Source organism: Physeter macrocephalus, chromosome 18 (assembly GCF_002837175.3).
Source record: "Physeter macrocephalus isolate SW-GA chromosome 18, ASM283717v5, whole genome shotgun sequence".
NCBI classification, from domain to species: Eukaryota; Metazoa; Chordata; class Mammalia; order Artiodactyla; family Physeteridae; genus Physeter; species Physeter macrocephalus.
In genome coordinates this window covers 36,575,494-36,596,153 of record NC_041231.1, presented here as the reverse complement: position 1 = coordinate 36,596,153, position 20,660 = coordinate 36,575,494, and the positions used below count along the sequence as shown (strand labels likewise).

The following is a 20,660-nucleotide window of genomic DNA, read 5'->3' as shown; positions in this document are numbered from 1 at the left end:
AAGAACTGACGAATTGGCAGCAAAGTCATGCTTTTAACTGAATATACTGATATGCAAGTGCTCAGAAAAAGTCTTACGGAGTCTACTGTCCACGAATTTACCAGAAAGCCAAGTTAACGACACAACTGATGACTCAGATCTGAGTTAGCCAGCACCATTTTGCTGGAGAGGGGAAACTGGACGCTTCAGGCAGGGTTGGGAAGGTTATAATTTGAGGAAACTAAAGAAGGCGCCAGCAGGGAGGTCTCCTTCATGGTCTCTGACGAAAAATGTTGCGGGAGTAGTCAAACCGCCCCAAATTCCCCAGTGCTGTCCTCACTCGAGGCTCTGGTTCCAGGAGACGCACGCCTTGCTAGGGGAAGACGGTCCCCTACGATTTACAACCAAACGCGCGGAAGTAGGGCTGGTGCTCGAGGTGCGCAGTAAGGGCCGCCTCCTCTGCCTCGGAGGCCCAAGCTCGCAGGCAAGCCCAGAGCAGCGAAGGAGCCTCCGGGCCCGCCCCGTCGCGGTGACGGGCGTCGCCGCGAGCCAATGGGCGCGCCGGGAGGCGGGGCAGGCCGGCCAAGGGGGCGGGATTTCCCGCGCGGCAGCGCGGCCCCTTGGAGCCTGGCGAGGGCGGCAGACCCATCAAGAGAGGGCGGGTCGGGGTCAGCTGCTGCAGGCGGGCGAGCGCGGGAGCTGTGGGCGGCCGCCGCGTCTTTTGCTGCCGCCCTCCCTCCGCCACGATGCCGGGGATCGACAAGCTGCCCATCGAGGAAACGCTGGAGGACAGCCCGCAGGTGAGGCGCGGGCGGAGGCGGGCTGCGAGGGAAGGAGCGGGGCTGGCCGACCCCAGGCCTGGCGCTGCCGCGGTCGCAGGTGCCAGCCCTGGCCTAGGTGGGCGCCGCCCCCCAGTGCCCCCGCCGGTAGCTGGCGGCGCCCCGAGCGCGGAGGCCGGGCCGCCCTCCCGAGGCCCGCGTGGGCCTGCGCCGCTGGGCCGAGAGCCGCGCGCGGGGTCTGGGACGTCGGCAGGCTGCGATCGAGCCGCGGCCGCCTTGGCTCGTGGGCCCAGCGGTCACGTATGCGCGCGGGGCTCCCTTATATTTGACAAAAGATGCTTTATAATCGCCGTGATGTGAGGTGGTAAATCCCGATCCTGGAATTTTCTCTTCGAAAACCTCTTCGGAGAAAATGCAGAAGGAGAAAAGACCCCGTAGACTTAATGATTTCTGACCAAGCTAGGGAAGGGAATGGATAGCTTTTTGGGGGGAGATGCTGAAAGGCTGTTGATATGCCCGTGCGGAGAGTCCTCGGCGAAGCCCGTCAAGGGTCCCGGAGCCTCCCGGCCGAGTGTCGTGGCCGTGAGTGTAGCCGCTGTCACTCGGGCCATGCACGCCGAGTGGAGGACGGCGCCTTCGCGGCTCCACGACTGCTGCGCCCTCGTTGCAGACTTGGCTCTAATAAACTCATCAAAATAAAAGCCCTGTGTTTTGTGCGTTGGGGCTGATGCTAGTGTGGTTGCTCTAGCTTAAGATAGTCTAGGAAAACGTAACCATTACTGATGTTTTCAGTACTGAAGAATGCAATCAGCGATGTTAAAACCATGTTGGTAGGCGCTGTAACTTGCGTTGAGAAACTTCATCCCTAGGCCTGTCTCTTACACAAGGGATTTAAGACGGTGTTGCTGGTTGGCCACCACTTAGAATGAAGAAAATTTTCTGAAATGTTGTTCATTTAGAACTACAACTGCACATATTTCATGTGTCTTGGCGGTTTAATATGACTCCAAAAGAACAGGAGGGAGGGGCTGGATCCCCCTTTACCGTATGATATGTCTGCCATGGATGTGGTGCCAATTTTGATTGCCAAGTTGAAGTTGGGCTCTGATTGTGGAATTGATTTGGTTTTTTTTAACGCTGAAAGTTATCTTCACAGGCCAGTTGCCAGCTGGTAATGTACTCCTATCAGCCTATATTGACACAAAGAGAAACTGACTTCTTGGCTTAATTTGACTGCCAGAATAGCCAGTTCAAATGCTTAACGATTTCTGTAGTATAAAGTCATAAGCTACATTTGTTTCAGATGTTTAGCAAAAATTTTGTGGGATGTATTGGTCAGGTGTACTTTTGTCGTTTTACTTTTTTATTTTATAAGACTCAACGGGTGCTTTACCTTTCTTCTCATACCTGGGCTTGCTTTTATAGCTCATAAAGACTACACACTGCTCAGAATGGGTTACACAGTGCTCTAGCCATGACTTAGGAGGGTATAATCTCTTGACTCATCTAATTTCTTGAACTTTTCACACAATTAGTTTACAACTTGAGCTCCTTTTTTTTACAAGCATGTGCTGTATTAGTATTAGTTTTATGGTAATTTTTAATGAAATAGCCACATTGAGAGTCTTTCAATTTCTAGAAGTAGTAAATTTGAACTAGTTAATGTTTACTTGGGAAAATTAATTGGGACAACTGGGATTTAGAAGGGTAAGACACTGGGAAGCAATTCTTGGGGAAAACCTGTGGCAAGATGGAAAGCCCTGGATTGGGGATTCAGGATATAAGGGTTTTAGTCATTACTGCCGCTTAGTACCTTCTACCTTAGGGCAAGTCACTTAACTTCTCTGAACTTCAGCTGTTATAGATAGTGAATGTTTTAATCTTTGTACTTGATTATAAAAATAATAGTTGTTTGCTTCAGAAAAATTGGAAGATACAGAAAGCACAGAGTTACCTGTCGTGCGCCCAGCAGCAAACTCTGTTAACAGTTTGCTTTCTTTTTTCTAATTTTTTTCTCTTACACCTTCTATTGTGATTGAGATTATATTGTGCGTAACGATTTTTATTTGGCTTTAACTACACATTGTAGCTTAAGTACCTTCACACGTTATTACATACTGAATAAAAAATTCAAAGGTTGCACATTTCCTTGACTCACTTAATATAGTTGTCCTGTTGTTGGACTTTTAGAGTTTTTCCCAAGTTTTGCTTTTATATATAGTGCTAAGATTAATGCTTTTGGGCATAAATTTTTGTTCTCATCTGGACTATTTATTTAGGATAGAGTCCAAGAAGTTGAGTAACAAAGAGGAGGAAAACTTCTAAAGCTCCTGATAGAGATGTTTTTATTAGATTATTTGATCCGAGTCAAAAATGGCCTGCCAGTTGCTATGTAAAAAAGTTAGAGCCTGGGAGTCATGAAAGACTACCCTGAATTACAATTATCGTTTTTTAGTTTTAATTTAAAGTAAGGAAGTATTAAAATAGGGGTATATTTGCAAGTCCAAACCCAGCTGATTGCACATAAACATCTTTAGAATTATCTTGCACAAACCATACCATTCTGCAAAAGATACCATCTGTTGAAGTAGGAAATCTTAAGACTATACTAGATGCCTTATCAATGCTTATATATTGTTTTGAAAATCAGAAACAAAATTAAACTTTCTATTTAGTAAGAAAAGATATGATCTTTAAAAAATAATTGATTTTATATGTAGATAAAAATCTTATCAATGATCCATCTAAGCTAGAACTGTGCGAGCAAACTCCAGTCCCAAATGAAGGCTTTTCTCTTTGGTATAATATGAAATACCCAAAGATTATGAGATGTACTTTTTTAAAATTCACATTTTGACATCTCTTATATTGAGATGCCCCTTACAGTTGATGTTGTTTTACTTGTAATTGCCTGCAAATGTACACACTTGGTTATTTCTCCTAGTGACATAGTGGCCAAGTGCAGCCTTTTAATGTTCAGCCAAGAAATCCATTCACAACCACTTGAAGGATTATCAGTCTTGTTTCTTGTCTGAAAATATTTCTTTGACAGCTAGTAACATGAAGCAAGTGCTGCCATCAAAACTTGCTGACTGGGTATCAATAATTTGGAAGAAAATATTGGAGATAAAAGTGGAGCACTTCTGAGAAATATTTGTCACCTGCTCGTGGCACAGAATAATATTGCATGTGAAAACATGGCTAGCGGTGTCTCTTATGTCAGAAAATTATGCACAGGAGTTGAAATTTTAGGGTTATATTAAATTTGTGCAACTTGTGTTTTCTTTTTTGTGTTTATATGAGAGTTATATGAAAAATTATGTCAAAGATCTGTTTCCATAAATATAAAGTAAAAACTTCAAGACATTAGAAAACCTGAATTCATAGCTTAATTGCCAGCATTGTTTTGTTTGTGACAGTAGTATATTAAACTGGCGCAGCTCACAGTGAATGCTGTCATAGATTCAATGAAATGGTGGTACCATATTGATTGCATTTTTGTAAGCTGCTAACCTTAAACAGTCATTATACAGTCTTGAACTCGATCTTATTAGCTTTACATAAGGAAGCTGTTTCAACCCTGTTTGAGGCTAAGAACATCTTTTTAATTTAAGTCCACTACACATTTTTGCATAGATGTGTTATTCCTTGAATTAGAATGCTAATTTTTGAAGAAAAAAAGAAAACATAAGTGGCAGACTTTTCTTAAGAATGGCACTTGCGAAACAAGATTTCATGATGCTTTCTTTTTTACATCTTAAAATAGCACTAGGGGAATGGCAGTAGGGCACTAGAGCTAAAAAATAAAAAGATTCTGCCAGATCTAAATCTCTGGGGCATGGGGAAGTAGAGGACTGAGATAACTTGGACTTCATATACTGGCGTAATGATTTTGCGCTGCTTTTTAAAACAACCATAGTGACTTAGCTTTCTCTTCTGAAAATAGGAAGCTAAGGAATAGGTTGATTTTTAGAAACCAGCTTCTAAGGCTGAGGTATAAATTAACTATTTGTAGAATAAAAGTACAAGGTCATCTTTTAGATTTTAAGCTGTAGTTATCTCAATAATTGTTGGAATGTAATTCTTATCCTGCCTTTGGGATATAAAAAGGTGAACATACTTTGCCTTTATGCTGAGTTTCCTTATCTCTGATCCTTTTTATTGACAGTCTTAACATTTACTGACTGACAAGTTTTTACTCTTAAAGTGAAGGTAATTTTTACATGCTGATGCTCATTGTGGGGGAAAAAAAGTGCCTAACAACATAGAAATGTATAAAGAAGAAGAAAAATGATTCCAAATTCTGCACTCAGAAAAAACCTAGTTAGCATTTTACAGGCCATGTTGGGGAGGGGAAGGAGTACTGTGGTGTTATTTGGGATTATGATGGGGAGGGGTTTGGCACTACTAGAAGAGACTATGGAAAAAGAGAAATAATCAGGGACTTCCCTGGTGGCGCAGTGGTTAAGATTCCGCCTACCAATGCAGGAGACACGGGTTCAATCCCTGGTCCGGGAAGATCCCACATGCTGCGGAGCAACTAAGCCCGTGCACCACAACTGCTGAGCCCACGTGCTGCAACTACTGAAGCCCACGCACCTAGAGCCTGTGCTCCGCAACAAGAGAAGCCACTGCAATGAGAAGCCCATGCACTGCAACGAAGAGTAACCCCTGCCTGCTGCCACTAGAGAAAGCCCCTGCGCAGCAATGAAGACCCAAAACAGCCAAAAAAAAAAAAAAAGAGAGAGAGAGAGGGAAATAATCATACTAAGTTATCCTGAAAAAAGATATTTAAAATATTTATACATGGAATATTGTTAATATAGTCTTGACTGATTCTGTAGATTTGTTCTTAGTTTAATTACAGACTTTTCAATACATAAAAATATACCTTTGTTGTTCCTTCTAAGGTTTGTGTAACATAGTTGGAAAATCTATCTGTTTTAACAAAGTGAAATTGAGAATAAAGAACCCCAGCATCTTGGCATTACTATCAAAAGAGAGAAAATAGATCAAAACTCAGAATTGTTAGAGTTCTAATATCCTGTGATTTTTCCATCTTTTAGGAAAAAAAGATTTCCACTTGATTTATATAATGGTTAACATAAACTTAACTGCTTTTATTTTATACAGACAAGGTCTTTACTGGGTGTATTTGAAGAAGATGCTACAGCTATTTCCAACTATATGAACCAGTTGTATCAAGCTATGCATCGGATTTATGATGCACAGGTAAAGAACTAAAGGCTGACTCAGTGCATTTATAAAATAAATCTTTAAGCCCATGAGGACAGAGATAGTGTCTGTCTTATTTACTGGTGCCTAGCCCTGTCCAGGGTGCATAGTAATAAACATTTGTTGAATGGATGAATGAACATTAAGTATTTTGTATTACAGAGCTTACATTTAAATTACTAGTGTATAGTTTGTAGCACTACAGAAGTGATGAAGATTGAAGCATCTGCTCCTTTTCCCCAAACATAGTAAGGACTTTCTTAGTGAAACTCATTGATAGTGATCTTTGCGTAAGATTTGACTTAAAACCCTGTATTGTCACCAGTATTTTCCCTAATCATGCTTTTAATCTTATGGGATACTTCCCCTTTTTGAGCAGAGGATTTGAAAGTAGCTAGCCTCTATCCAGTTAAAAGGTAATAAAGAGTAGATATAGCTCCGGGGTACTAGGAGATGAATTTTAAAAGGATGTGACTAGATTATTTTGGTTGAACAGGCATAAGATTTGAGGCTCTGTTTATGTAACTTAATTATAAGCCTTAACAGCAACCTGGGTTCTATGATAAACTCTCTTTGGGATTAATTAAGTGTACAAGTTTCTTTTTTGCCCCTTCTCAATTTCTTTTCTTTCTGGACTCAAATTTTCATTATGTACTTTAAAGTTACTGTGATAGTTACTTATTTATTTTTCTTAGTGATAGGTCGCTCAAGAATTTGATTTCTGACCACACAGATTAATATGTAAAAGAAACATTACATATGTCATTATATTCATCACTGAAAAAAAACCTTTAAATTAAAAAAAGCATTTCCTTCATATGGCTACATTGCTATATGGTATGACTAGGTCATATGGTTGTATGTTATTTTGGTTGTATGTTATTAAATGCTTATCATGGTCTAGTATCAGCACCTAGAGAGAGGGATAATCAGTTATCAATGTAGACTCTCTGAAGAGTCTGGATAACATTGTGTACAGTTTACTTCTAGCTTTAAAGCTTTAACTATTCGTTTTTATTAGCGAAAAAGAAAAAGCACACACCTGGAACACTGCTGAATTCCTTGACCGTGTCTGTTTCATGGTTTGAGTTTCCCTTTAAAGTGCTTAGTGGTAGTTCCCTTTCCAATGGCTTAATGAGGGGTTTTGAGAACATGTTGTACATGTACATGTTGTTATGTTAAGTGATAAATAAAAGTGGAATAGGAATCTTCAATTAAAATTTTTTCTTAATCTGTAGTACTGTGTTAATTTGAATGCTCATCTTTTCCCGTAGAATGAATTAAGTGCAGCAACACACCTGACTTCAAAACTTTTAAAAGAATATGAAAAACAGGTACTATATATGAAAGTTTTAAAAGTATAATTTAAAATATGCAGTGATACAGTATCTGTATGGATAAATAGAATTTCTTATCAATAATTCTAATCCTTTTGGGATTCACAGAAGGTAATTTTGATATGCCATTGAAATTCCATTATGCACTTATATCTAATTTTAATGATTTAATGTTAGAGACAGAGGTTATGTAATTTACCTTTCTTTTTTCAGATGAAGAAACTGAGGCTTGCTCAAGGTTACACAGCTGGCTAGTAGAGAAATTGGAGCTAATTTTAAATCTTTGAACTTCTAGTATGGTGTGCATTCCTGTACACCATGTTGATGGGTCACTTAGCAAACATTTTAATTAATGTGTACTACTTATATGAATTACATTATTTTATTAAAACAATGTTTTTAGAGCTTATTCAAAATTTTAGAAGTTTTCTGAAGTTATTTAAAAATTAAAAATTATAATGTCACTCACAAAAGACATACAGCATTGGACCTTTACCTCATCTCTGTTTCTCACTTTTCAGCGTTTTCCACTGGGGGGTGATGATGAAGTTATGAGTTCTACTTTGCAACAGTTTTCAAAAGTTATAGATGAGGTAAATGCTTATTTTATTTTGCTTGGATAAGTGATCTTATAATTAAGTTACTGAAGTTGTTTAGCTTTTATTGGGAAGTTTATTATTATGATTTTATGAGTAAATCTCAATGACAAAAGATTACTATTTAAAGAAGGGCCTTATTTCCAAACCTTGGTGGCTGTCTTGTAAAAACAACACTATCTTTGTCTGATTAAAGCAGATTGTTTTCAAGGAATAAGTATATAGATGTACTCTCTCTACTTTCATGTACCATTCAACCTTTAATTGTGTAGTTTGATGTAGGCAGGGAGAGAAGAGTTAAGCTGTTAGCCATAGCTGGGCTCTTTACGGTTTCTCTGTTTTTTACATCGAGCAATATTTTACCATTCAGTTCATTAATCCTTCCTTCCCAAACAACCAATACCAACCCTTAATTTCTCTACCAGTCAGCAGAACAAATCATTAAGACCTAGAAGCCAAGAGGAAGCAAGGTGGTGAGAAATGTTCGGAGAATCCATCCATAACTATTTTGTACTACTGCAGTGAAAGCTCTTCTTTTCAGATGAGCCATTAGGTAGTTCTGTCTTTTCTAGTCTCTTAACTGGAAAAGTAGTTTTTTGAAATATTTTAATAACTCATCATAGCAAAATATTGTCACAGGAGATCAATTTAAAGAAATATTTATAGTAAATGGAATTTTTTATTGTGGTAAAATATACATAACATAAAATTTACCATTAATGACATTTCACACATTCCCAGTGTTGTGCAACCACTACTGATGTTCCAGAACATTTTCATCATCATCCCAAAGGAAACCTACTAGGTGCCTATTAAGTAGTCACTCCCTCCCTCCCCTCAGCTCCTGGCAACCACAAATCTGCTTTCTGTCCGTATGGATTTGCCTGTTTTGGATATTTCATACAAATGGACTCATACGATTTGTGGATTTTTGCGTCTGTCTTCTTTCACTTGGCATAATGTTGTCAGGGTTCATTCGTGTTGTAGAAAGTATCAGAATTTCATTTTTTGTTTTTATTTTGTTTTGCTGAATAAAATTCCATTGTATGTATACCACATTTTATTTATCCATTTATTAGTTGACAGACATTTGATTTGGGTTGTTTTCCATCTTTTGGCTAATGTGAACCGTGCTGCTGTGAGCATTCATGTACAAATTTTTTGTCTTTGTTTTTTCAAACACCAGTTTTCAGTTTTTTTGGGTATATACCCAGGAGGGGGAATTTCTGGATCATATAATAATTTTATGTTTAGCTTTTTGAGAAACTGCCAAACTGTTTTCCACAGCTCTTGTACAATTTTACATTTCTGCCAGTAATGTAGGAGTGTTCCAATTTCTCCACATCCTTATCAACACTTGTTATTTTCATTAATTTTTTTTACTATAGCCATCTAAGTGGGTATAAAGTGGAATCTCATTGTAGTTTTGATATGCATTTTCCTGAAGGCTAATGATGTTGAGCATTTTTTCCTATGCTTATTGACCATTTGTATATATTTGAGAAAGTATCTATTCAGACCTTTCCCCATTAAAAAAATTATGTTTATTTTTTCATGTTTATTTTATTTTACTTTTTTTGGCCGCACCTCATGGCTTGTGGGATCCCAGTTCCCCAACCAGGGATTGAACTCAGGCCCTCAGCAGTGACAGCAAGGAGTCCTAATCACTGGACCACCAGGGAATTCCCTGCCCAATTTTTAATTGGGTTGTCTTTTAGAACTGAGTTTAAGAGTTCTTTATGCTAAAGTATACAAGTCCCTTATCAGATATGTGATTGGTAAATATTTTCTCCCATTCTGTGGGCTGTCTTTTTATTTTCTTGATAGTATCCTTTGATGCACAAAAGTTTTCAATTCTGATGAAGTCCAGTTTATATTTTCTTTGGTTGCTTGTGCTTTTGGTGTCATATCTTAGAACATTGCTAAATTCAAGGTTATCACATGTTTTCTTCTGAGAGTTTTACATGGAATTTTTTGACTGTCACCTAATTATATGATAACATCACATAATTTTAGGGTTCCCTTATGTAAATGTATCAGTACCTTTTTTAACTTTTTGGCCGCACCACTTGGCATGCAGGATCTTAGTTCCCCAACCAGGGATCGAACCTGTGCCCCCTGCCGTGGAAGCACAGAGTCTTAACCGCTGGACTGCCAGGGAATTCCTATACCAACACCTTTTTACTAGGTTTTGTTCAGTTTCCATAATGCTGGTTGATTGTCTCTTTGTAGTTATTTGGCCTTTTTGGTCTTTCTTTTACCAGCTTAGCTCTTGTCATGCGGTACTTTCAACGCAGCTTGCTGATGCCATGATGTTCCCCATTACCCAGTTTAAAGAAAGAGATCTGAAAGGTATTGAAGTCAAGCTTATGTTTACTTTCATTAGCTGTCGGAAGATCACTGCTTTTAAAATGTGTAATACTCTATACCTTAACCATTTCTGACTGTAGCAAGTGTCACTTTTACTTTAATTAGTTGCTAAACATTTACAGGAGCTCCTGCTAGATGTTAAGCTAGATACTGAGCAGTACTGATATGAATAAGATGTCACATCCCTTGAGAAAGCCCAGAGAAGGAGATGGGTAAACAGATAATTCTGGTACTCTTATAATTAGGGATGAGCAAGGTGCTGTGGGGGCTCAGAGGAGGGTGTCAGAAAGGCTCCCTCACGGATGTGCCATGAGCACTGAGCAAGGAAGAAGAATTTGCCAGGAGAAGAGAGTCACTGTTCTACTGGAGGGACCAGAAAGCACAGAATTATGGGTAGAAATGCATGTGTTGTTTTGAGAAATTGAGTGTGGCTGCAGTGTTGTATATGTTGCAGGATGGCGGGAGACAACTATAGAAATAGATTAGTTGGGACTAGATCATGCTAAAGATGTTGGACTTGAGTTTATAAGCAAAGAGAAGACAATGGAGGTCTTTAAGAAGTATACCTTTGTTTTTGGAGGATGGATTTAATGCTAGGAGAATGGACTAGGAAGTTGTGAGAGTCCAGTGAGGTATGACCAGGGCCTGAACTGGGACAGTGGCGCAGGAGATGAGGCGTGTTGGTGGGCTGGAGTGGTGGGAGGTAGGGGCTGGTCCATCCAACAACCCATGTCTCAGTAGCTTGTGGTGGCTTTCTTTTTTTCCCATTTAGGATTATTACGTGATAAAATGAGAGCGTTTATAGACTTGGCTCTGCTTTCTTACAATTTACAATCTCAGACAATCATACAGACTTATTTACAAAGTATGTAGATAGAGTAAAAACATTGTACTAATGTATCAGTGGATGATAAAGTATTTGAATTATACATGGAATAAAGACAAATGTATTTTAGAGATAGAATTAATATTTGTCTTGGTAATCTTCAAGAATAATCTTTTCCAAGGTCAAGAAACAAGACCTCTTTTCTCCATCTAAGGGGACTGAATATCATAATCTTGTCAATAAAATGTTCTTTTTATCATTCAGCGTTTGAACTTATTAGAGTCAGTATCAAAAAATCAATAGGTTGGATTCTGGTACTAAATCAGAACATTTGTATATCTTAGAATTTGCAGTGTTTTGTTTTTTTTAAATTTACTTATTTTATGTATTTATTTTTGACCGCGTTGGGTCTTCGTTGCTGTGCGCAGGCTTTCTCTAGTTGCAGTAAGCGGGGGCTACTGTTCGTTGCGGTGCGCGGGCTTCTCTTGTTGCAGAGCACGGGCTCTCGGCGCGCGGGCTTCAGTAGTTGTGGTGCTTGGGCTCAGTAGCTGTGGCTCGCGGGCTCTAGAGTGCAGGCTGAGTAGTTGTGGCCCACGGGCTTAGTTGCTCCGCGGCTTGTGGGATCTTCCCAGACCAGGGCTTGAACCTGTGTCCCCTGCATTGGCAGGCGCATTCTTAACCACTGAGCCCCCAGGGAAGCCCTGCAATGGTTTTAAAATTTTGTTTTTGGGTCATATTACGATTTGTGGCAGGTACAATTTCTGGTGGTGTAACTGTTGTTAATGATAGTAAATGTTAGGCTAGTTGAAACACAGTAACTTTTTCACTTTGAACGTTGAACTTTGAAATATTTGGAGTTTTAACAGTAGCTTAAATGGTAGTTACTGTTTTCTAAACAAAATTTAAGATAGTTCATAAATATGCTAAACTGAAATTATTCTTGAACTTTTCCAGAAATATTGACATTAAAGGAAGTGTTTCAGATTGCTAGTAATGGTAAGCTCTGAATACTTTGTACATTTATTTCTTGTAATGATGCATTTCTTTATCAACACAAATCTATGGCCAGATTTTATGTAATAATTGAAAAAAATGAACCTAATTAAAAGTTTAAGTGAATATTATTTAAATCCTTGTTATTTAAGTTGCACTATTTATGCTAGAAGAAATATTTTAAAGGAAGTTAAATCTTGTGGTTTGTTATCTTCATAATACCTAAGAAGGTGGTATATTTTCCCTTCCTTATTTTCCTGTCTATTCCATATTTTCTTTAATGAGCATTTGCTATTTCTGTACTAAAAAATACTTTAAAAAACTTTTAGTGGACTACTGTTTCCTTGGAATTAAATGTTTTTACCAATTTAATAAACGGAAACATACTTTAGGGGGAAATTTGGCTGTGGGGAACATTTGGGTGGAGTGATCACATAGTAGGGGATTCTTATTTTGCTTTAGTACATTTGTTGAAAGATGCACATGTGAAAACCATTAAAGCACTTATAAGTTTTGCAAAGTACTGTTGTATTTTTGTTAATAGTCATTTCTGTTTTCCAGATCATGATGCTGCAATTAACAGATACAGCAGATTGTCAAAGAAAAGAGAAAATGACAAGGTGTGATACATATTACTCCTTCAGTATCACAATTAACAACTGTTTCATTATGTGGTCTAGTTTCTCCAGTTTAAAAATGGTAGCCAGCAGTTGCTTTGTATGCTTTGCTGTATTGCCCTTAGTTTATTCTTTCCTTCTAGTTATTTCAAAGCCTTTCTGTTCATTATCAGACAATTAATAATTGTCTTTTTAAACAAAATATTTTTCTGTTGATAGAGTTTTATAAGTAAACATAACTATTCCAAAAATGTAATTGATGCCCAGGTGTAACATTGCCTCCTTTTGCTTTGTATTTTGATAACACTGCATTTGTTTTATATATGTATTCAAAAGTGTGTTCTGATATACAGTGGTTAAAAAGTTGAATTGTTACATACATAATTGAATGAAATTCTGTTTTGAGGACCTCCTCATTTACAGGGAATATATACATATATATATATATTTTATGCTTCTTCAAGGAGTGAAATTCAGAAATATACTACATTTGAGGAGAAATGCATTTGAGTAAAGAACAAAGAACAGAGTATTAACAAGTTCATCTAGATGCGCCTTAAGATCATTTCTCTCTCAGTGCTTAGTCCAAGGCTTGATCAGAGTAGGCCTCCGCTAGATGCTTGTGAGTGAGGTGGTCTCTGTGCCCAGGAATTGGCGTCTGCAGCCTTGGCTGCAGCTGCTGGTAGGGACACAGTGACCACTGTGGGAATCCACAGTTGGGTATGATTACTGTGCAACAGCCACTGTGACACAAAAAGGGAATGTTTCTCTCACAAATTCAGTAGAAAGATCTGCTTTCACTGATTACTTGATGGTTCAAATATTTATAAAATACATATGTTTTTAGATCTACATTACTTTGTTACTTTGCCATAGAGAAGCAGTTAAAGCCTCTGAGTATGAACTTTGTTTTATTTTACATTGCCTCTGGCTGTTCCAGGTATTTTTAAAAACATTCTTCCACTAATTCAATTTATTTGAAAAATTTATTGAGCACCTACTACATGTTGGGTACTATGGGGGAACAATGTGAGTAGGCTCCACTTCTGCCCTCAAGTAGTGGATAATCCACATCTATCAAAGGCTTCCTGTATGAAGGCATGCGACTAGAGCAGCTGCCAGAATACAAGGATGAAGAGAACACATGAATTAACACTGAGTTAAGTGCAGTAAAGAAGTCTTAACAAAATGCTGGGAGAGCAGAGAGAGGACAGTATATTTTGATTGGTAAGTTGGGAAATGTTACACTTTAAGGAGGTGTCATTTGCATTGAAGCTGAGCAGATGTCAGTGGTTTGGGATTGGGGGAGAGGGCATTTCTGGAAGAAAAATGGCCTTTGCAGAAGCACATGGGAGAGTCTGGAGAGTGTAAAGGTTAAGAGCACTGGCTCTGGAATCAGACTGGTTGGGAACTAATATCAGCTGTGCCGCTTATTTTCCTGAGGTCAAATAAGCTGGTTTGGTTTGGTTACACTGGTTACTTAATTTCTCTATCAAAAAAACTCAGTAGTTGTGAAGAGGAAGGAGAATGCATGCCGAGTACCTGGCTTGTAGATTTTATTATTATTTCTAGCAATAATTATGATAATGGAAAGATAATCATTTCAGTGTGTCTGGAGCATAGGATGTATTTGGGGGAGGTATGGCCAAACGACAAGAAAGGTAGTTTGGGGCCAGGTTACTATGTTAATGACTGAAATGTATGTTAGCGGGAGTGGGCAGCCACCAAAGGATTTTAAGTAAATGAGTGACACCATGCAATTGTGATAACAGAATGAAAATATTAGTGGAAATATGAAGGGGACAAGACTAGAGGGAATCCAATGAAAAGGTATTGGAATAGTTGGCAAAGATATTAGGAGAGTCTCAGCTAAGGTTGTTATTGAAAGTGTAGAGGAGGGAATACTTTTGGAAGATACTTCACAAGTAGAATTGACAAGACTTATGGTAGGAGGAGGAATAAAAAACGAGTCCCAGAATTCTTAGTTGATGGGATGGATCTAGGAAAAATTAAGAGAGCTAAGAAACAAAGTAGAGGAGCAGGTTTTGTGAGGAGGATACTGTCTTCAGTTTTGTACATTTCCAGCACATTCACGCATAAAGGACCCATCTGGAGAACTGCTTCCTCTGACAACTGGGAGAGTGAGGGGCAGGAGATAAAAGTTCGGGAGTCATTGGTGTATTAGAATATTCTTGGTACTTGCTTTGGTATTCTATGGAAAGCAGGAAGAGAAGAGACAGTGTATGTTATGTAACAGGTGCTCAATAATTATTTGTTGTCTGAATACAAGAACTCAAGGGACATAGTTTAAGTGTGGGTGAAGGAAAACAAGTACAAGAAAAGAGGAGCATTAGGGAGAGAACCAGAGAACTAGGAGGCAAGTGGTATGTTGTGAACTGAAAAGGTCAAAGATTAATGGCTAAGCTAATACCAGACTGTTGTCTGCTTTTCCTCCATGTTGTAGACCTTATCTGCCATGCTTAGTTCAGTTACTATACCATTCATAGCTATGTGTAGAATGCTGCTTTTAATGTGCATTTTAAAAAATAAAGTGATTGGTAGTAAAACAGGAAAACTATCTTAGCCAATATTCTGCAGAATTTCTATCTCAGAAAATAAGAAAGCTATGTACAATTGCTGGTGATGCACCTTTGTCCTTGGGTAGTCTCTTCCCCTCAGCCACTACTAAAGATAATTCAAAATTAAATAAATAATAGTATTTTTAATCTTTCACTCAAAGGTGAAGTATGAAGTAACAGAAGATGTCTACACTTCCAGAAAAAAACAACACCAGACCATGATGCATTATTTTTGTGCATTAAATACTCTTCAATACAAAAAGAAAATAGCATTGTTAGAACCTCTACTTGGGTACATGCAAGCTCAGGTGAATATTGTACTGTGTTTTGGATTATAACTGTCTTAAGAACTTTATATTGTTTGATTTTTATGTTAAATGTAAGGATATTACAAACTAAGGTCAAATACTTATTTGTGTCTGTGATTTTTAAAGCATTTTTTAAAATGTCAGAGTGCTATTTTAAGGAAGTTAGGGATAAGGGTTTTCCTAGCAAATGAAGATTTCAAATATTTTAGGGTAAATGAAACCACTCACCTTGTATTTAGACCTTGCCCATCACAGTTGGGGACAGGGAACAGAAGGATAAATGAATTCCAAAGCTACTCCTATTGCTCAAGCTTCCACTCACTCTTGCTTCATAATAGATCTGAAAGAGAATGGACATGTTTGAGCTTGTCTCATGTTCCTGTCATACTTCCTGAGTTAAAAATTAATGGATGGGGGCTTCCCTGGTGGCGCCGTGGTTGAGAGTCCTCCTGCCGATGCAGGGGACACGGGTTCGTGCCCTGGTCCGGGAGGATCCCACATTCCGCGGAGCGGCTGGGCCCGTGAGCCATGGCCACTGAGCCTGCGCGTCCGGAACCTGTGCTCTGCAACGGGAGAGGCCACAACAGTGAGAGGCCCGTGTACCGAAAAAAAAAAAAAAGATTAATGGATGAACTCCAAAGTATTCCAAGAGTTGTACATCAGGAAGGAGGCTAGAAAATTAAATTTGGGTAACATAAGATGAAATAGCAGTCCCCTAAAAGCAAGAGTTTAAAGAAATTTGAATATTCCTTTGAATATGAGTACTTATTATTCCTCAGATATAAAACTTATCTTTGTAGTAAACATGAAATAGTTTATCCATATGACTTACTTGAACTGTTTTAAAATATATTTTCCAATTTTAAAAACTTGGTTACTATATGCATGTGTTAATATATAAGATGATGCACAGTGAAATTTAAGTGTAGTTTCTTCAGTGGCTCTATGCCCAGTAGAAATCGTTGTAAACTACAACCTATTTTTACACAAATGGAAATAATCCTTTGTTTTTTACTTAACTGTGTATCTTGGTGATTGTTTATATGATTCACTCTAAGTATTTTGTGTGTATGTGTTTGTGTTGTTCACCCTCCCATTCCCACACCCTCTTGCCCCAGATAAGTTTCTTTAAGATGGGTTCTGAAAATCTCAATGACCAACTGGAAGAATTCTTAACTAATATTGGAACAAGTGTACAGAAGTAAGTATTTTCTTCCTTAAAATTGAAAATGAAGTTATGAGAATGATAAGTTAACAGCTAAATACCATAATCTAAAAATATTTACCACTTAATTTCTGAGGGGCTATAGTCCCTGCCGTGAAAGTGTTTCTCGAGTGGCTTGTGGATGCTTCTTGGTTTTCTCACCATCTTTTCCACAGAATTTGAACTCTGAATTTCATAACAGTGTCAAGTCTGATGGTATTTTATTGATTGTAGACTAGGTTTTATGTCTGAATACAGCAGACACATAATAGTAATTATCCATAAGTGAATTATCTTCACAGTTATCTGAATTGTAGGGGATAGATGGGAGAGTACTAAATAAATCTTGCTTTGCAAGCCATGAGAGATTAAAGAGACAGAGAAAGTAGTTCTAATCAGGTTCAGAGTCTGAGCAGTGATGTGGTTAATCTGCGATATGGAGGGAGATGAAAATGATTATTGTTTTAAACGCGCAGGACAGAGCAGTTTGAAAATTCCTCCAAAGTATGAGTCATTCAGTGTGGCTTCATTAGTTTTGGAATTTGGTATTGTTCCCAAATATCTAAGTTTCAAGTAAAACGTAAAGCTGCTTTATAACACGCCACTTTAACCACCCATGCCACTGCTGTTCTCTTTAGGAAAATATATACAGAACAAATATACAGATAAATAAGATGGGTAAGGAGTTCTTTGTCTGTTGTAGTTTGCAGTAAATAATCTGTTCCCTCTGTTAGTGTTCGCAGGGAAATGGACAGTGATGTAGAGACCATGCAGCAGACAATAGAGGATTTGGAAGTAGCCAGTGACCCCTTGTATGTGCCTGACCCAGATCCCACAAAATTTCCTGTTAATCGAAACTTAACCCGAAAGGCTGGATACCTTAATGCTAGGAAGTAAGAAAACTATTGTTATTTTCACATATTGTGTATCAATTAAGGTAATAGGAAGTGAATATAATAAATGATATCTCCAAACTGTTCCGATTTTACTAAATGTTGAATCTTTTTACTAATACCACTGTTAGTATTTATGCCAACTTTTTGACAGATGAGGTACATGAATAATTTTCAAAAGTAAAATTCTATTTAGATATTTATCAAATGATTTAGAATTATTTTAAAAAGTGAAACCAATTTGAGTTCAATCAATCTAGCATAACATGTGAATGCTATTAAATATCATTGTCGTACTTTAAAATATATGTAATTACACCATCAAGTCAAATTTTAGTTTTTACTTGAAGATAGGATAAAGCAAGTTAACCCTAGCAGTGAAATAAATTCTTTTGTTTTGAATTTATTCCCTTGAAATAGTTGGACTGTATTTTATGGAGCATCATACAGCTGTAATTTGATCATTTCCAGCCTTGTTTTGGAAATATATACATGCACAATCACACAAGTGGGTCAGTTTACGTGAATTTATTTTAGAAACTGAAAACCTGATTTTTATATTTTCTAGGCACCTTAGTGCCTTTTTGCACGGTGGTTCTTTGTGATGTGCTTTATCTTTATCTTGTTTCTGGCTGATGATGGGATTTTTGGTGTGTTGTTATTAAAGAGTGAATGTACTTTCTTCATTTAGTAAAACAGGCTTGGTGTCATCTACCTGGGACAGACAGTTTTACTTCACACAGGGTGGAAACCTAATGAGTCAGGCCCGTGGGGACGTAGCAGGAGGCCTGGCCATGGACATAGACAACTGTTCAGTAATGGCTGTGGACTGTGAAGACAGGCGATACTGTTTTCAGATCACTTCTTTTGATGGCAAAAAGTTAGTATTTTTCCCTACTATTAAAAAAAAATCTGTCATATTTTAAACTACTGAAATGTAGGATAATTCCTTTTCACTTGGACATTGTACACGTATTTTAGAATTATTACGTATTAAGATAATTTTCTTTTTAATCTTGTAGAAATTAGTTGAATTTTCCTTTTTGACTTAGATAAATGATGGCTTAATATTTTGAGGTTGTCAAAGCAAGTTTATGTGGTAAAGACCTGGGATTTCATGTTAAGAGACTGGTCACTGAAAATCCAGCATGGTATGGGGAAGGCAGCACAAGTTCGTGGAAAGAGCTCCAACCTTGGGGCTTCCCTGGTGGCGCAGTGGTTGAGAGTCCGCCTGCCGATGCAGGGGACACGGGTTCGTGCCCTGGTCCCGGAAGACCCCACATGCCGCGGAGCGGCTGGGCCTGTGAGCCATGGCCGCTGAACCTGCGCTCCGCAATGGGAGAGGCCACAACAGTGAGAGGCCCGCGTACCAAAAAAAAAAAGAGCTCCAACCTTGGGGTCAGAAAGTTCAAATTCTGGATCCACTACCTACTTTGCAGTGTTAGACAAGTTACCTGACCTCTCTGAGCTTCATTTTTCTACATGTAAAATGGAGGTGGGGGTCCTTCATTTCTATTTTGTGAATTGTTATGTAGAATAGAAATCTAACATATGTAATGTGCCTAGCATGTAGTAGGTGCTAATAATAATATTTTTAAATGTTAATCAAATATTTCTGATCAAATTAATTATTTAGGCCATTAATGTTTACGTGCCATTTTTTAAACTTCTATTACCTTTGCATTAAACAAGAATCCCATAGAGCAGCTTTTAAAACAAATTTTTTTTTTTTTTTTTTGCGGTATGCGGGCCTCTCACTGTTGTGGCCTCTCCCGTTGTGGAGCACAGGCTCCGGATGCGCAGGCTCAGCGGCCATGGCTCACGGGCCTAGCCGCTCTGCGGCATATGGGATCTTCCCGGACTGGGGCACGAACCCGTGTCCCCTGCATCGGCAGGCGGATTCTCAACCACTGCGCCACCAGGGAAGCCCTAAAACAAATTTTTGAGAAGCACAGAAAAATACAAAAAGATGTATGAAAAAAAGCTATAATGTCATTAACCAGAAGCAATAATTAACTTTTTAGTCATTGCCTTACAGTTTTTATTTTTTATTCTAAGTACATTTTTAAAATAGTTGAGGAAATACTGAATGTTTATTTCATATTCCTTCTATAAACATACAATGAATGTCAATTACTGTGTGTCATTTATCACACTGGATGTTGGGAGTCCCTTTGTTCATTTGTCAAAATTACCAAACTGTTAACATTACTGGTTGTATTTACATTTTTGTATTTCCAGTTTTTTGCTAATGCTTAACATGATTTCCCATTTCACATTCCTGGTGTGATTCAAAGTTAGTGAAAAAAATTTTTTTCTAACTCTTACAATATTAACATCTATAGAAAAGCTACATATCCCTATGTTAGTGATTAATATGTTGAAAAGTTTTACTTAACCATATTCAAGGAAAAATAATAAATAATGAAGTAAAATTAGTATTTTCTATTAGGACCACTGATTTATGTTTGAAATATATATGGTAAGTGTCAGAAAGTTGAAATGCATTGTCTTAGTGTCAATGTACCTTTGTTATAGGCTTCCTTCTGAAAACCAGCACATTTCTTTTTTGGTACATCTTGGCATAGATAGACAAAGTCAAGAGTTGTTAAAATCTGAGTCCTGATACCTCTGATAGTCTCCTTTCCTTAAGATACTGGTTGGTTATGTGTTTTCTGTTTGTTTGTTTCATACTGATGTGTATCTTTAAAGATAAAAATGTCTCACTCATGTTAAAAGTACTTTAGAAAAAAGTTGACTGTCAAACTTTTTCCCTTTTTTTTCAGGTCTTCAATTTTGCAAGCAGAAAGTAAAAAAGACCATGAAGAGGTAAAATTTTATCTACTTAATTTCTTCAGCATCATCTTAAGATATTTTTCTGATGACAAAACATATTGATGTGTTCATTATAGAAATTTGGAAAATCCTAGTTAATTACAAATCT

At 37.9% G+C, this 20,660-nt stretch overlaps 1 protein-coding gene across 4 annotated transcripts in view; it reads left to right on the top strand.

Moving 5' to 3' along the window:
• Window positions 1-587: 587 nt before the first annotated feature.
• Window positions 588-20,660, top strand: part of APPL1 (adaptor protein, phosphotyrosine interacting with PH domain and leucine zipper 1) — a 51,275-nt gene continuing 31,202 nt past the window's right edge. For 2 of the 4 annotated variants that reach the window (XR_003676794.2, XM_024123870.3), the window contains exons 1-12: window positions 588-779; window positions 5,892-5,990; window positions 7,268-7,327; window positions 7,852-7,923; window positions 10,191-10,278; window positions 12,077-12,118; window positions 12,677-12,735; window positions 15,473-15,619; window positions 16,738-16,820; window positions 17,558-17,716; window positions 18,408-18,596; window positions 20,503-20,545. Coding sequence is in view for 3 of the 4 variants with exons in the window: in XM_024123870.3 (XP_023979638.1) it covers window positions 726-779; window positions 5,892-5,990; window positions 7,268-7,327; window positions 7,852-7,923; window positions 10,191-10,278; window positions 12,077-12,118; window positions 12,677-12,735; window positions 15,473-15,619; window positions 16,738-16,820; window positions 17,558-17,716; window positions 18,408-18,596; window positions 20,503-20,545 (1,095 nt within the window). In the remaining variant the exon portion in view is untranslated. The remainder of the gene's footprint in view (window positions 780-5,891; window positions 5,991-7,267; window positions 7,328-7,851; window positions 7,924-10,190; window positions 10,279-12,076; window positions 12,119-12,676; window positions 12,736-15,472; window positions 15,620-16,737; window positions 16,821-17,557; window positions 17,717-18,407; window positions 18,597-20,502; window positions 20,546-20,660) is intronic. The other 2 variants (XM_024123872.3, XM_024123871.3) reach the window with 1 other exon arrangement.